Source organism: Chanodichthys erythropterus, chromosome 18 (genome assembly GCF_024489055.1).
Source record: "Chanodichthys erythropterus isolate Z2021 chromosome 18, ASM2448905v1, whole genome shotgun sequence".
Lineage (NCBI taxonomy): Eukaryota > Metazoa > Chordata > Actinopteri > Cypriniformes > Xenocyprididae > Chanodichthys > Chanodichthys erythropterus.
Window position 1 is genome coordinate 30,215,603 of NC_090238.1, and position 18,151 is coordinate 30,233,753.

General features: G+C 36.2%; 2 protein-coding genes across 2 annotated transcripts; both read right to left on the reverse strand.

Moving 5' to 3' along the window:
- Nucleotides 1-2,878: 2,878 nt before the first annotated feature.
- Nucleotides 2,879-6,380, reverse strand: ngb (neuroglobin). Its single transcript, XM_067368143.1, has 4 exons — nt 6,283-6,380; nt 5,219-5,327; nt 3,205-3,324; nt 2,879-3,031 (listed from the first exon to the last, which is right to left on the reverse strand). The coding sequence occupies exons 1-4, from the start codon at nt 6,378-6,380 to the stop codon at nt 2,879-2,881; spliced, it is 480 nt and encodes a 159-aa protein (XP_067224244.1).
- Nucleotides 6,381-10,426: 4,046 nt separating this feature from the next.
- On the reverse strand, nt 10,427-18,077 carry fam161b (FAM161 centrosomal protein B). The gene is made up of 9 exons (XM_067367411.1): nt 17,690-18,077; nt 15,896-16,206; nt 15,400-15,827; nt 14,619-14,950; nt 14,403-14,524; nt 12,454-12,621; nt 11,694-11,793; nt 11,437-11,603; nt 10,427-11,064 (listed from the first exon to the last, which is right to left on the reverse strand). The coding sequence occupies exons 1-9, from the start codon at nt 17,705-17,707 to the stop codon at nt 10,983-10,985; spliced, it is 1,728 nt and encodes a 575-aa protein (XP_067223512.1). The 5' UTR covers nt 17,708-18,077; the 3' UTR covers nt 10,427-10,982.
- Between the last annotated feature and the right edge of the window lie 74 nt (nt 18,078-18,151).

Genomic DNA, 18,151 nt, shown 5'->3' on the forward strand with positions numbered 1-18,151 from the left:
ACATGTAATATATTAAAGCGTCTTTGGTGTTTCCATGGTTTCTACAAAATAAAACCGGAAACTGAGGCAGACCGAGTGTTAACGCGGGTATGGCACAATTGACAGGCGACTCCTCACACGTCCCGCATCCTTGGTTAAAATTGCAATTTTCTCACAATTTACAAATATTTGAGATATTGTTAGTATTCACGTGAAGAAAAAATTATATAACACTGGCCTAGTAGTTTTTGGATATTTTACTGCAAAAATCTTACATATTGCACCTTTAACTGCAATTAACCCTAAAACATTCAACACCAAGAAATAGCTTATTTTGATTAATATGAATTACAAACCTATTAGCAAGGTTGAAATAATGTAGTGTTTTAAGGTCTCAGGGTAAGTAACAATAAATAAGTAAACCAGTTTTAGCTACAGCAAGGCTTAAATATATTTGGGATTCAGTGTAATTGTTTAAGAATTAGCCATGGAAAAATGTAATGTGTATGTCCTTTAAAGTTCATAAGGTTCAGCAGTTAACCACTTGACTCATACTACTGTAAATAGCCTATGACAAGGAAACTCAATTAATTAATTTCCAGCAGAGACCCATAAGCAAGTTATTCTTTATTTCTGTCATTTATTACAAATAAGCTTCAAACACATGTGTTTACATAGAGCCTTGACTGATCCTGGTTCTAGATAGATTGGTGACTGGCTGAGGAAACAGGATGTACAGTATAATTGAAATATAACTTTTTTGGTTACTGAGGAGCCAGGTCATAACATCGCAGTTTAATATCAGCTGCTTCAGTGAGGTAGACATTGAGACAATTTAGTCACAAGAGAAAAAGCACAGAAGCAAACACTACATACAAACACACAATACTTAAATGGTCAATAAACATAGATTATCACAAAGAAACACTTTCACTTGAAAATGTTATAACCATTGCATCTTTGTAAAAGATTTTCAATACTATTAAGCGGATCATTCCATAAAGACAGGTCATAGGAAAGCCATTAGGTGATACATATTCAGAAAAAGAGAACAGTCTTTGAAAGAGAAAAACAAATTATACATTTTACGCAAAAAAAGTATTTAGTGCACCATTGAACAATACGTGAAATTAAATAATCAATCCACTAGTGTTGTCAAAACTACAGACTTTGGTACCAAGTCGGTTCTGAAATTTGAAAAATGTGACGATACCAGTATTTCCCCATAGCATTTTGAGCGCTGTTGAGCAGATTCTTAAACACATTTTTGAAGCGTTCATCATTGTAGCCAATCACAGAGATATCTGTTGAGCATGTGAACACAATGGCCAATCAAAGGTGTTTAAGAATCTGTTCGACAGTGCTCAAAATGCTATGGGGAAATGCTGGTATCATCACATTTTTTAAATTTCAGTACTGACTTGGTACAGAAGTCGGTACTGTTGACAACACTACGATCCATATACACCTAAATATACAGAAAAGTCTATATACCTAAAGTAGGTACAGTATTGTCATATAAAGTAACATGTAAAAATGAACCAGCAGTTTCAATATCTGTGACAGTTGTACGCACTTTGAAATACTTGGCCTGAACCATTTAAATGTAGAAATATCTCTCATATAAAGAGGACACTGTTTCTACAAAGCTATTTAATGTTTTAATGATAGCAGCAAAACGGTTATCATCGCTTTTAACGTTTTTCTATAGCTCATAATTATGGCAACAAATATTCTTATCTTAGATAAGAGTGTCTATGTTCTTAATTTACAAGGTTGTAATAAGCCAACTAATGCAATTTACTATTTTTTAAAACATATTCAGAAAGTTTGCGAACACAAACTCTGAAAAACTAAATTTGAAATATAAATTCTTATATATAGCCAATGCCCACTGGAATGGATCGTTTAGCATAAACACTTTTTGACTATCTACAATTGTAAATAAGTGAGCAAATCATCTGGTTTCTATGATATAACAGTCACTTTATGTTAAGTAACAGTCTACACAAGTCTTTCGTAAGTAAGCCTTGGAGTAGAGCGCTTAGATTATAATCCCATACAATGGAAATGTAAACTTATGACATGGCACAGGTTCATAAATTAACAGTCTAAAAAATTCCAAAAGCTATTTCGGATGTAACAGTTCTCGTCATTTACTTTCATCGCCAGAAATACTGATAATGGTTGAAGAATGTGGCAAACAAAATTTCACATGAACATTTGGATGGCATCAAAACATTATGGCTACTGATTGCTTATTGGCTTTGACACTATAATTTGGACCATATTGCCAAATACTACTATGTTCATGCTCAGATAATTTACTGAACATCACAAAACTTAAACTAACACAGCACAGGCAAGATTATACAATTAATTCAGTGTAATTTAAGGTTAAAATGAAATTGTAGTGGCTCTAAAGGCCTTTATCTAAATTGATTCCAAGAGGTGACAGAATAAAACAACTTTTTCCAAGTTGACCAAGCTCACATGTGCATAGTCAAACCTCTGTTTTACGCTCACATGAAACACCAATACATCAAGACAGTCATTTAAGATAGTTTGAGGAAATACATTTAGTGATTACTATATGTACAAAGCCACTTTTGCTTTTGAAGTTTCAACCATAAGCTATCTATGTCCTGGACTCTTGAAAAGCATACTTCAACCTTATAGGCTTCGTTATCTCTAACTACAATCTCAGTCTACAGTTAGACCAAGCTACCAAAGTTAGGACTGTTCAGGGAGCCAAAACACAACTCAGCTGAACTTATTTTCCCATTTGGTGGTCCCACATCCAAGCCCCTCACTCTTTGAAAAGATTTTTGAGAAGATACATCTGGTGACCTCCATAGCAACTGGGTTTTCCAGTGTGAATCTCACATCTACCTCCTTCTCAGTTGGATTTATGTTCACCATTCTTGGCCCAGCCTCTGGTCATGGCTGATACCACAATGCTGTACATATTGAGCCAGGCCTGGCGCAGTGGTGTTGTGTAGGCTGGACCTAGGCTGGACTGAAGCATATAGAGCAGGGACTCTCCAACCACCTAATGAACACATGAAAGAATCCAATCAATCAACCAGTGGTCTGAAAAATCACAATGACACTCCTGAAGATCACTGTCAATCTCATTGCCATTTTTGACGTTTGAGTGTTACGGCTGCAATATGTAATTTATGTCATCTAGTAAGTGATGACTAGACCTTGCAGTGTACTCACAGCAAAGGACTGGGTCTTCACCCCAACTGCCTGGTGCTTCCTGCCCAGGTTCAACAAGAATTCCTCCAATGTATGAAGATCATCAAGATGGCTCACAGCTGCATCGATCACTAACATGACCTGGACAGATATACAACCACTCTTGAGCTGGGTTTAACATTTCTGTAAACTCAGGAGTTGGGCCAAAATTGGTATAAAAATTTACATTATAGGAGTATTCATTTGCCTAAATCAGTCGAGTCCAATCCTGGAAGGTCATCTTCCTGCAGAGTTTAGCTTCCACCTGTTCCAATACACCTGCTTGGATGTCTCAAGTAATCCTGAAGATCATGATTAGCTAGTTCAGGTGTGTTTATTTGGGGTTGAAGATAAACCCTGCAGGAAGGAGGCCCTCCAAGAGCAGCATCAGACACCCTGGTCCTGAATGACCAATGAGGCTCTATGGTACAATAAACAACAACCAAACATATCAAGGAATTTGTTGCTGCAACCCAATATGGTGGCACCTTGAATTTATTACAGGGACAATACCCCTGAAGGGCACCAGTTAAAGGATTAGTTCACTTTGAAATGAAAATTAGCCCAAGCTTTACTCACCCTCAAGCCATTCTAGGTGTATATGACTTTCTTCTTTCTGATGAACATAATCGCAGAAATATTAATAAATATTCTGACGGATCTGAGCTTTATAATGGCTGTGATAGGGATCAATGAGTATGAGCTGAAGAAAGTGCTTCCATCCATAAACGTGCTCCACACAGCTCGGGGGGTTAATAAAGGCCTTCTGAAGCAAAGTGATGTGTTTGTGTAAAAATAAAATCCATATTTAACAAGTTATGAAATAAAATATCTAGCTTCCGCACGAGCCGCCTTTTGTATTCATTGTGCGCAGAAAGTGTAAAACTCTCGCAGTTCTCATAGGTTACGCTACATCCTAAGCCTTCCCTATTCAACTTAAGAAAAAAGTGTAACTGGCACGATGCCAGTTTACACTTTCTTCGTAACTTCAATTCAGAAGGCGGTTTGGTGGAAGCTACATATTTGACTTCATAATATTTTTTTTTTTTTTACACAAATGCATCACTTGGCTTCAGAAGGCTCTGCCCAGGCTGTGTGGAGCATATATTTATGAAGCTCGGATGCTCATATTCAGGATATTTATTAATATTTCTGTGATTATGTTCATCAGAAAGAAGATAGTCCTACACCTTGGATAGCTTGAGGGTGAGTAAAGCTTGGGCTAATTTTCATTTCAAAGTGAACTAATCCTTTAATGTCTGAATGGTATCCCTCATTCTACTGAAACTTTTAAAAGTGCAGGATTAATCTATCCATCTTGACAAAACCCTTGCTCCTTGAGGACTAAACCAACAACCTCTTAGTTGCCGGCCTAGCATCTCTACTTTAGTAATGACGCCGCACCAAGGCCTTTTCTCAATTCGATCAGAATGCAAAGAATGGACTTGTGTTTGCATGGAGACAAGTCTTTCCAGGCTACCTTGAAAGAGCTCGGAAGGACATGATGACACTGAATGCATCTTTCTGAGGTGTGCTGTGGTCCTGTGGTAATATGCCAATAAAATGTATTGCAGGCTTTTTCCATCTCTTTATCACTTTATTAAAATGATGTTAAACAAAACGACAAATGTTTACTTTCATGAGCCATCACATGTTTGCGTTTTTGTAGTGGGAATCTCTTGTTTAGAGGTAGAACAAGAGAAGATTTAAACATACACAGCCTTCCATACATTATCCACCCACAGAGACTTCAGGGAGTTTCAACGGTTTGATTCTCTCAAGTCTACATTCATTGCATCCTCAATATCAAGAACACATCCAGGTCATTTCATACATCCTCAGTACTTGCATTCTTTGAGTATTGGAATTGAACTTCGGCAAGTACGAGAACACAAGGACACAAGATTGCATAAGAACGCATAATTAGAAATGGCCCAAAAGTAGCTTCCTGCACTTTTACTGTAATAATTGTTACAGATTTGACCTTTGAGCTCACCTTGGTGACATGCTCGAGGAACTCTGGGCTGGACAGGCATTCAGGTGCAACCCCACAGTTTGTGCTGTAGCTGAAGAGTGTAAGTAGTGCTGGATCCAGCTCAAATAACCTATCAAGAAATGATAAGCTTAATTAGTCAGCACTACAAAGCAGTACACTGATGGTCACCGTGATTTTGCCAAGACATGTTCCTGGATCAACATATAGAACAACATTTCTGTCTGAAATCCTTCTCTTCACCTAAACCTAAACATACCATAACTTATCCCTAAAATATAGGATAGGTGAATAATACTGATGTAGAAGAACCTAACCCTGGTTGTAAGCCAAAACTTGACATAAACTGTAAACTTGTCCCTCAAATCTGACTGATTGGAATGTTGTTCCCGGATCAACAAAGAGGATGTTGTACTTGGTGAAATCATGTTCAACCACAATTGTTTACTTCACATTTCCTTAACAAGAAGGGAAATTAAATTAGGTAATAAAAGTCATTTAACCTTGAATAATAGAAAACAGAAAAATGTGTATCCTTTTTTCCTTTGTAGCTTTCCCCAAAGAAAGTCTTTTTTAGTCTTTATGCTGAGTTTGAAGAGGAATGCTCAGGAAAGTGATACTTGGTAGCATCTTTCCTCAGAGAAGGTGATTCTGGTGAAAATGATCTTGCTGCTCCCTGTCGCCAAGCAACAAGTCAAGCCTCTTACTGAGCTGCGGTTAGAGGAACAGACAGCGGGAGACTGATGGGGAATTTTTGATGGATTTAAAGAGATGTTACCTTCATGATGAGTACAATCTTTTGAGTTATGGAAAGCATCAATCCTCCATTTTGATTGCCAATTACTGTACTGTATTTAAGTGCTTTATTTACATAAAAAACAAAACATTTAATCATTTTAAAAATTATTTAAATGAATTGTATTATTATTATTGACAAATGCTCTCAAAAATACACTGTACTGTAGATGTACGCCAGATGCACAGCTCTGTTTGCAACTATCTAAATAAACATGCAGACTAATTGGAATAGCATTATCCCTGACTGCAAAAGAGTTTGAATACATTACCTCGTGAACATAACAATTCCATGTGGCACCTTGTTCTTCCCCAGACTCTCCCAGCTGTCCCGGATCAGACCTTTATCTTTTTCAGAGAGTTTCTCCATTGTGACCCTCAGTAATGCTGTGATCCCTGGTCGTTTTTCAATGTTGTGGCATCAAAATGTGTTCTTCAGTTTAAAGCAGGACCTCCTGAATTCCCATTTCCAGACTTCCAGAGTTCAGTCTTCAGGTATGACCCCCCTGTGAAGTGCCAATATTTGCAGATATCATTCGCCAAGGACAAATAAGACTTATCAGAGGAGCGTGCATGAGGGACTATAGAATCAAAAAGCCTTTCAAATACATTTATTTTACAATCTGTTTGCAATGCATTGCAATCAATTTTACTGCCAACGCTTTCTGACAAATGCTTCTTGCACTCAACATCTAGAAGAGAAGAAACCTAACTTAGCCCTGACTTTATGGTCACAATAAACAGTGTGTGCAGCTGACGTACCGTTCTTTCACTGCTCTAGAGGTGACCTTCTTCTCTCACTGGCTTCGTCTGTCTTTCTCTGGCATTAGGATGTCTGTTTGTTCACTGCGAATATGTATATGTCAAGCCTGCTATCCTTGTGTTTGCTCTCTCTCTTTCTCTCTCTTTCTTTGTCTCACTCTCTCTCTCTCTCTCTTTTCCTCTTTGCTCCCCCCGCTCTCTCACACACATGCAAACACTCACTCACTTTCTCTATCTCTCCTTCTATCTGCTCCCTCTCCCCTCTCTGCATGTAACCTCATAGATGCTGTTTGATGTGCATTTAAACTAAGATAAAGAAACCTTATTGGCAATCTTCTGAATTTTCCAAAAAACAAACAAACAAAAAAACACATAGATGTTTCTTTATTCGATCACACTGTTACTGTCCCAAATACTCATGCCTGTGATTTTGGGCACATATGGACAGTAAATAAGGACAGAATGGAAACATCTCTGATCTCCATTGCTTTAATAGCACATGTTACGAGCCATAGCTCCTCCTACAGGTGAGAGTCTGGCCTTCAACAAAATATCAACACCTTCATGCATTCCGTATGCATCTATTATAAAAATAAAGAGAACTAATGTGAATTTACTGCTTCATAGATGAGTGAAAGAAGATAAAGATTCAAAGTACTTTTGTTTTCGAATAACTGTAAAGAAATAAATATTTTTAAATAAACGAGCCTTGCATAAGGTGGTATTTTTGCACACAATCAGTTAAATCAACTGCATTGCTGCATTCTTTGTGCTTAGAAGTAGAGATACACCAATACTAAATTTCTCCACAGATACCGATTCAGAATGATATCTGCCGCTACTGATAGTTTGTTTTTCTTAAGGAAAAAAATTCTCTGAAATGCTTAAACTATACAGAGAACCCTCTAATTAGGTATATTACTATAATATTAGAGGTTAAAATTAACAACAGAGCTATTATATTCAACTGCTATTTATTTTCAGATATAATAATTACACTAAAAAATGCTTGTATGCAACTCATACACACTTGTCATCTTGGCAAATATATTTAAACATACATATATAATTAACAGTAAATAAGCTCCTCTCTTGTGTTTATTTATAGCTAATGAACTGTGAACATTGGATAACTTTAGTTAGGTAAATGCAACATTATTGTTCACAAGCTGTTTTATTGATGTCTTTTTACGGTTGAAACACTGATTAAGCAATTACATGAGATAAGTTGTACTGTAAGTTATACTCTATCTTTCAACATACCTTCTGATGTTCATGTATGTTTTTTGAGCTATAACTTGTGTTAAAGTGGAAGAAAAGACTTGTGCTTCGTGCTGCACTGCAGTGATCTGTCAAGTCACATTTAAGAGCGTCAAAGTCATTTATTGTTTGAATTTCATGATAAAATGGACAAAATTTGAAAGCTGCGACTTGCTTTAACGTCACTGTTTTTTAACTGTTAATGCGTTATTGTTATGTTAACTTGCCCTAAATTCAACACAAGAGAGATTTTCTTCATATAAAGTATGAGTTGCAGCTTGAACATGTTTTTCCGCCACCTTTTGATTGATGATATAATCAGCCCTGATCATCGGCTGGTTTTAAACAGTCGGCAGATGGCCTATAGTGAAAATAATTGCTTTTATCGGCTGATTCCGATTATTGTATAATACATACATACAGGTGCATCTCTACTTAGAAGCATCTCTTATTTAAATAAAAATTGTACAGCTTCGGCCATCAGAGAACCAAGAGAAAGTTCTCTCTAGTTCTTTAGAAAACCATCTATGTGCTACAGAATCCAAACCATCTGAAAATGCATCTATAGCCTTAGCCTATCTACAGTGTAACATCATTAACTTTTCTCCATAGAGCCCTTCACTTTGAAAAAATGATTGTCTTTGCTGAACACTCACTACCGTTCAAAAGTCAGTAAGATTTTATTGTCTTAAGAAATTAATAATTTTATTTAGAAAGGATGCATTCATCAAAAATGGCAGTAAATACATTTAAAATGTCACAAAAAAAATCTATTTTAAATAAATGGTGTTCTTTTGAACTTTCTATTTGAGCTTTCTATATTTTCTATTCTGTAATTAAAAAATGTTATTTGAATGATTGAAGGAAGACTGGAGAAATGATGCTGAAAATTCAGCTTTGCATCACAGGAATAAAGTACATTTTAAAATATATTAAAATAGAGAACCATTCTTTTAAATCGTAATATTATTAAATTATTTTTTAATAAATGCTGACTTGGTGAGCATAAGATACTTTCAAAAACATTTAAAAGATAGAGACTAGTTCTTATGCTTATTAAGAAACATTAGTCAATCCATGTTTGATTTTTTTATTATTATATTTTCTTCATGGTCACATGAACAGGTGAACAAATGTTTTTCAGGGATTCCCTAAACAATTTTCACATTATGTCCCACCTGATTCAGAGCAATATCTAAGGTGTTGTCAATGTAAGGGACATTCAGTTTTGACAGCAAGACCCAAAGCACAAGAGAGAGCACAGTTGCCATGGCGACCTCGCAGGAGCACTTGAACTTTCAGTTACCTGACACTTAAAGCTCAAGATAGAAGCTGTCCGTCAAATGCAGCATTCTGTCCTCCCTAAGTGACTTGACTGATGTGTCAGTTTCAGTGTGTGCATGAAACAGGATGGACACTTGAGTTTGCCGGTCAACTGTAAATTTACACATTTTAAGGGTTAGTTCACCCATAAATGTCCCTCATAGACAGCTATGCAACTAAAATTTTGACACTTCAAAACGTTCATAAAGAAATAATAAAACTTAAAATCCATATGAATTGAGTGGTTTAGTCAAAATTTTCTGAATTTATGTACTTGCTGTTTATAATTGTGTTCTTGCAAACTATACTAACTTACACTTTCCAAGTTGTAGATTTATCAAAAAAAAAAAAAAATTTTTTTTCTTTCTTTAAAGTAACACCGTCACTGACAATCATCATTTTGGCTGCATGAGATTCTCCAGCTTTGTTGTTGTTGAGCAACTGAAGCGCGAGCTGTTAAAGTCCCACCCTCTTTTGGAAAGAGGGCCAGGAGCAGCAGCTCATTTGCATTTAAAGGGACACAAACAAAAATGGTGTGCTTTTACTCGCACACAAATAGGAGCAAATTTGTCAAGCTATAATAAATGATCTGTGAGGTATTTTGAACTGAAACTTCACAGACACATTCTGGGGACACCAGAGACTTATATTACATCTTGTAAAAAGGGGCATAATAAGTCCCCTTTAAGATTATCATGCCTTAAAATCTTTAAAATTAATAAACTTTCCATCACTATACACAGAAACAAAAATTCCTTTAATTCCTTAAAAAAAAAAAAAAAAACACTAAAAATCCATCTAGGACTGAAGAAATTTTCCCTATGAAGGGCAGCTGGAGTAAAAAGCTGTTGATGTGGCCAAATGCACTAGAACAAACTCTTTTTCCAATAGTGAATAAATACGCAGAACTGTTTACTCGACCAGTGCTGACTCTCAAAATAGCCTGACTTCAGGAATGAGAATTTCAGATGGGCCTTGTGCTAAAGAGTTGTCATAGAATGTTATTTGTATATTTATTCAAATGGAGTTTCATGAATAAAGCTATCCTCTGTGACAGTTATAGGTTATAATTATAGCAGACGTTCAAAGCCGCATTTGACAGACTCCAGGTGGAAGATGTGTTTTTGCTAAGACAAGGCTTCCCCAATTTACCATTTGCAAACCTTGAGGGAGCCCAACACCAGACCCAAGAGCTGTTTCTGTGGTTTATAAGAGGATTTAATGTGCAGTAAGTAGAACTCAAGCAAATATACTGCTTTTAATATGGTTGCCAAGGGTTTTTTTCTTTCTTTGTTGGGTCGTAGCCCCCGAACATACTAAGAATCATAAAATTAAACTTGCTTTTGATTTCTGTTTTATTAAAAAATGTTATGACACCCATATGGAATTTCTTGAACATTCATAATTCCCTCTGTATTGTAAAAACAAAAAAAAAAACAAGAGGGCTCAGCTGTTTAAAGACCCACACTGCTTCACTAGCACAGTATGTATAAAAAAAATCTACAATCAAGTTAAAAAATATACACACACAACACAATATTTCAAAACTGAAATGATCTGCCCGTGATTTGTTGTCTGACCACAGTCTCCCTTGCACATATGGAATATTGATGGAACATGCCTTCTGTCAGCACAAGTCTTCCTCTTTGGTTTCCACATTCCCTTCTTTTTCCTCCTCATTTGTGACACTGTTTTCCCCACTTCCTGCACTGTAAATACGATAGTAGAACACCGTGAATCCATATGACCGCTACATCATAATATTTGCATGGTTACTTTTTCACTATGCCAATGACAATAAAGCTTATTCATGGATGACATAAAAGAAAGATCTATGATAAATAGATCTTTTCATATGTCAAAACCACATCTACTGTATTTCCATTGAGCAAAATGATTTTATTTTGAATGGTATGGGCCACAAAAGAGGAAACCTTTCATAAAAACTAGGATAAATACTTCAACACACTGTTAAATCTTTGCACTGAACAGATTTGTTCTGCTCTGTGATAATAATAACACATATTCACTGCAAAAAAATACACTTATTTTAAACCCCCACCATTCATGTGTGTCCATACCTCTTCTGGGTTTCGCTTTCAGTGCTGTAATGATCCTCATTCACAGAGTCATTGTCCACATGGTTGGCCTTACTTGATTCTCCCTTTGATCTCACGAAATTTTCATCCAAACCTGCTTGTTCCAAAGTATTCTTATATCTGCGTTCAACATTATTCTTGGCATTTTCCTGAAAGCATTAGGTATATGCATATGGTATAATCATTGAAATATGTTGAATTATTTTGAAAAGAATATATTTGAATTTCAAGTAGTGTACCTGCGACACCTGCTCAAAGAGGTACGGGCGAGCTGTCACACGTGATTTGATTTCCTTCAGCTCTTTTTGATAATCTTTCATTCTCTCCAGATCAGCTTGCCTACATTCACAAGGACCCATAATCAGTTATTACATTCCTGATGGCTTGTTCATTCATTAAAGTCCTCTGACTTTTTTTCCCAAAAGGCCCTGTTTACACCTGGTATTAAGATGTGTTTTGGTCGATCAGCTCACAAGTGGATGAGAGAGACACATATACCTGGTGTTTTAATCCATCTCTTTTGTCTATAGATTGGAGGGGAGAATCTATAGACGGGCTAAGTTTTGATTTAATAGGCGAAGTAACCATACACAATTTGCATATGAATGTGACTGGAGACTACGGGAAAACAATCAGACAGCATCCGCTTTCGTTCATGTTCTGACAGCCGCGAGACTGTGCTGAACACGATAAGTGCATGTTAGAAAAAAGAAATGTTTAGAGAACATTGTGCTTAGTACGTTTTCCATCTTCAAACCAAACTTATGGCTTCAGCCGGCAAAGTTTTAATCCCATTTGGCTAGCGTGCTTCCCATAATGTTTATTGTGAGAGTAGGTGGTCTTTAGTGGCTATTCAAACACTTTCAACCTCGTCTACACCTCGAACTCAGGTCAAAACATTTTAGACCCCATTTACTCCTGTATTTTGCATCATCCTCTTGTGATCTGATCGACCAAAACGCATCTTAATACCAGGTGGAAACAGGCCAAAGTGCTCACCGATGCTGTTTGAGTTTCTCCTGGTAGACCTCTTTAAGACTCTTATGGGGGTCCATTGCTTTGGCTCTCATTGCCACTGCCCTGCTCATAGCTTGAGATTTGATTCTGTGCTGCTTCATCCACTCTGCGTTCTCCTGCTCTTTGAGGTCCTTCAGCTCCAGAGATCTCCTGTATGACAGGCAGATTAAACATCACTTTTTTAAATGTCATTATTTTCTTTTCAACATGTCTAAAACATGAACCAAACTCTTCCAGGTCTCAGCTACAACTACAGTGTTTGAGGGTGGGTCAAAGTAGACAGTTTGTTTTGGACAGCCAATGAAGATCATAGGCTGATCATAGGTCATGCAGGAAGTAAGACTGGAATTACTGACGACTCGTTTCAGGCAGTTCAGAATCGGTCCTTTCTTTTAGGGGACAATACATTTATCGTCCACTTTGATTTCTGAAACTTTGCTGACCTCAAACATCTATATTACACACTACATGAAAGGTAATATTCCAAAAAGCATAATGAGGCACTTTATATAAATCAACACTTCATATTAATGGAATGAATAAAATCATAGGTGCATAAATAAATAACATATACATTTGTTCATTATGAAAAATACGTCACACGTCAAAAATAAATTCACTAAATAATAGTCATATAACACGCCGAAATATGGTGCAAACATGGTACAAAATACAAAAAATAACTTTAAAGTGATCACATTTTATTTCTGTATTATGAAATATTTCCGAATATATTCCAAATCTACATATTTTTCAAATTTCACATTATTTAAAATATTTTATTATTGTTTATTGCTTTAAAAATTGTATTTTTGTTTATTGCTTTATCAATTATTGCCATAAATTGTTTTACATTAACATGTTTTTAATTTGATTTAATTTAATTTGTAAAACATAACACTAGCCTAAAACAATGTTTAAATAGCTGTTTGCATTAACATTAACCAACAGCCTGTGCAGACAAGGTGGCATAAGTTTAAAAGGAAAATTGTATAGGGGTGGAATAAGATTTGATAAAGAAATTTTCAATTATCTTTCTTTGAAATATAGTAAATTTATGAACTGTGTAAAGAAAAAAAGACCATAATTGTGTATTATAAACTGTTGGGGGTAATGCATTACAAGTAACAAGTTATGTAATCAGATTACTTTTTCAAGTAACTAGTAAAGTAACGCATCCTCTTATAATTTACAGCAAAATATCTGAGCTACTTTTTCAAATAAGTAACGCAAGTTACTTTTTCACATTTATTGACTGACAGCTCTCCTGTCCCCATGTTGAGAGAAATAAAGTGCAGAGTTGTTGTGTGCGCTGTGTGAGCATGATGGGTATTGTAGCTCTAGACTGAATGCAATATTCCTCAAAATGAATAAAAACAGAGAAATTCAGTCTCAGAATTACACACAAACCTGTAATAATTAACTATATTAAATTACACAAATATACTTTATGTATTTAATCTCACTTTATTATCCAATGTATTTGCTGCTGACCTTCAATGATCTAATTCAACCATACTAATAATCAAAAGTGACTTTAGATTATATTTACAAATAAGAGTGTTGAACTTCCTTCTCCTGTATCCTATTCTTCTTTAATCCAGAATGGCAGCACAGCTGAAAGGTGCATTTCCTTCAGCCTGAGGTGCAATAAAGGTGCAATATGCATTTCCTTCAGCCTGAGGCTTATTCATTTCACTTTTGGTGTGAAAGGGCCTTAATTTGCCAAAATTAGAACTTTTTTGTTGTTATTAAAAAACAAACAAGCAAACCCATCCCAAGTGAGAAAAAGTAACGCAAAAGTAATGTAACGCATTACTTTTAAAAGTAACTTTCCCCAACACTGATTATAAAAGAAAATGATACATTTAGATTTTATTGGACTTTAGACATTCATAAAATTGTGAAAATTGAAGAAGCAACAGACTCACCTTACAGCCATGGATCTTTTCCTGGCAGCATCTGTTATGTATGTTGGAAGAGTATCCATAGACAGTGATGTCAGGCCACCAAATGAACTGCTTCTCTTTAGATTCATTTTGACTGTAGATTTCTAGTATTAAAAAATTGCAAAAAAAATAATGTTAAAGAAATCTTCAAAAGTTCATCAAGCCACTAAAATCAATTCTACTCATGAAAATAGCAACCTGTGGGTTTTCTGGACTCCTGCGGCGTGGCTGTAGTGCAGATGTGTGCAGCTGGAAGGGTTTACACTGAGTGACATCTCTCCTCTCAGCTGTCTCCATTGCCTTCTGTTGAAAGGCCTGGTAGAGCTTGTCAAAGTCAGGCACGGCAGCGTTAGTTTTAGGTCTGAAGGACAGCTTCTGGTCCAAGTAACCCAGCATCTTGTTTTTGCTCTTCTGAGCACTGCAGCTTTGGCTATCTGGACTGGCTTCCTTCCTTTTAATGGGTGCTGAGGAAGCTTTCAGAGTCTCCTGAGCTCTCAGATGAATGCGAATCTTCCTTTGCTGCTCCTGTTCTGAACCACCATCACATCAATACAGTTTTAGGGTGAAATACGGGTGAGTGCATTATGGCTTATTTTAATTAAATTAAAATTAAATGTACATTCTCAAATTAAAAATGTATGATCAATTAAATATGTCACATATGGTGTTTCGTACATGCATACACTAAACTGGTTAAAAGTTTGGAATAATTAAAATGTTTGTTTGTTTTTTTTTGAAAGAAGAATTCTGCATTTACTTGGTCAAACATTAAGTAAAAACATTAAAAATAACTTTAATATTTTAATATATTTTAAAATGTTATTTATTCCTCTGGTGGCAAAGCTGAATTTTCAGCATCATTACTCTAGTCTCCATAATCTATCAAAAATCATTCTAATATTCTTTTGAGCCATAGTGCGAGAATATAAAATACTATATTATACATTATTTTGCTTAAAAATATTCATAAAAATGGCACCTTTCAACTGTTCAGGAAACTTGGGGTCTGAGACTGCTTTGGGTATAGGTTTCCTCATACAAACTGCTTGTGTTTTTTCACTTTTATCCTCCTTCAGCCTCTCTTGCTTCTTCTCCTCCCTCTTGTCGAACCTGAAGGGCTTCTGCATGGTCAAGAGGAAATTTCTCCTCAGCTCACGACCTTCCTTCCTCAAGCGCTCTTGTTCATGGATGAGGTCATTATAAAGTGGCTTAGAGACGTGCTCAGGGACGGGAGCAACACGAAACTGTTTCTGACACTCAACCAGTTCTGCCTCCTCTTTGGCTTTCTGTGAATCTTGGGGGAGAGGCTTCCTCTGTCTCTCTGTCACTGTTCCCTGAGGATTCGTTCCAGTAGATCTTGGTGGCTTGATTCCACTTGTGGTAAAATTCCGCAAAATCACCTTTGAACTGAAAACAATAATGGAAGATGTATGTTTCAAGACAAACATCGTTAACACATCTAAGATATGAATTACCTGCGGTGTTTGCGGTTCTCAGAGTTTCGGCCATCATGATCGCTGATGCTCTGCTGCAGTATATTGGTTTTAAGTATCCACTCAGTGCTGCTGGTGAGCAGTGAGTTCTGCAGGACCCTCTTCTCCAGCCCAGCCTGGTGTTGAAGCTCCAAATTCGCCAGCTGCTGCTTGCGTTTGGCCTTCAGAGCCTCCAACTGCACCTCAAGAGATATTTCAGACTTCTTTTTGTCCTCTTTGAAGGACAGCAGACTTTCTGAAACGTGCACATTGTCTCCCTCTTCAGATCTAGAGAAATCTAAAGTGGGAGAGATCTGGGTGGACAATATGTATTTAGTTTGTTAGTTGGATTGATTGATTTGTTTAACTAAAGGAGATGAAAGAGCGATGTCTGAAACTTTGTATTATGAGCATTTCTCATGTTTATTGCCTCTTTAAGATGAATCACTCCTCATTTGTAAGCTGCTTTGAATAAGTGTCTGCTAAATGAATAATAAATGAAACTGTCAGTCATGAATATCTGTAATTTTGTAATTAAAGGGTTAGTTCACCCCAAAATGAAAATAATGTCATTTATTACTCACCCTCATGTCGTTCCACACCCGTAAGACCTTCGTTAATCTTCAGAACACAAATTATGATATTTTTGTTGAAATCTGATGGCTCCGTGAGGCCTGCATAGGGAGCAATGACATTTCCTCTCTCAAGATCCATTTATGCACTAAAAACATATTTAAAGCAGTTCATGTGAGTACAGTGGTTCAATATTAATATTATAAAGCGACGAGAATATTATAAAAACAAAATAACATCTTATTTAGTAATGGCCGATTTCAAAACACTGCTTCAGGAAACTTCGGAGCACAAATGAATCAGCGTGACGAATCAGCGGTTCGGAGCGCCAAAGTCACGTGATTTCAGCAGTTTGGCGGTTTGACATGCGATCTGAATCATGATTTGACATGCTGATTCATAACGCTCCGAATCTTAATGAAGCAGTGTTTTGAAATCGGACATCACTATATAAGTCGTTATTTTGTTTTTTTGGCTCAACAAAAATATTCTCGTTGCTTTATAATATTAATATTGAACCACTGTACTCACATGAACTGATTTAAATATGTTTTTAGTACATTAATGGATCTTGAGAGAGGAAATGTCATTGCTGGCTATGGAGGCCTCACTGAGCCATCGGATTTCAACTAAAATATCTTAATTTGTGTTCCGAACTTCCGAAGATGAACGAAGGTCTTACGGGTGTGGAAAGACATGGGTGAGTAATAAATGACATTATTTTAATTTTTAGGTGAACTAACCCTTTAAAAACACCTCTAAAAGTTAATTGACATACAGTATAACTAAAACTACTGTAAACAAATTTTGTGCCATGGGGTGCACTGATTTCCATGAATTAATTCAAAAGGGGAAAAAAAACTTATATATATATATATATATATATATATATATATATATATATATATATATATATATATATATATATAAAGGAAAATAACATTTTATCTAATCAAAACATTGACTTTTTCTGTTGTTGCTGCTTTTTTGAACGTCAACAGCAAGTTGTTACTATGGCAACCCCAAACGCGCATAGTATACGCTCTGTTATTGTTGTTCTCCGCGTTCAAGAGCGATTCAAATTAATTGTAAACAATAAACCAAGCAGATTATTCCATGTTAAATCGATAAATGCACTAGAAAATATCAGACGCTTGTTTCCCATTTGCACGCAAACTCTGGTATCGCATAACCTCTTCCGCCATTATTGTTTTTCTTTCTCACCATTGTCATCTGATCCATGGTGTTATCAGGCCCGCTATGAGGAAATCATTCAAACACTCATCCATTAACTGTAAAAGATCAAGACACACTCCATTTCCTTGGAATCGGCAAATATTATGATCTCTAGCTGCACCGATGACAATCTCCACCCACCAGCGCCGGGCACCGACAGACTCCTAAGGTTACAGTAAAATTATGTCCTTCAGAAATGTTAGATACAAAATACCATCTGTAACAAAGCAAATATTTAATGCAGCAACAAAACACGGACACATGTTGTCTGATTATACATTTAAATAAACTGAACGAGCTTGATTTTTCTCCCTCCACGACGGCAGGGGGCGCGAAAGGGAACGTGCTTCCATCATGCTACTTTCTGATAAAGAACTGGAAAGTGAAAGTATTTTAAAAGACACAAATGTTACACTTTAGTACTTGTGCTGTTTGACATACACCTCACTT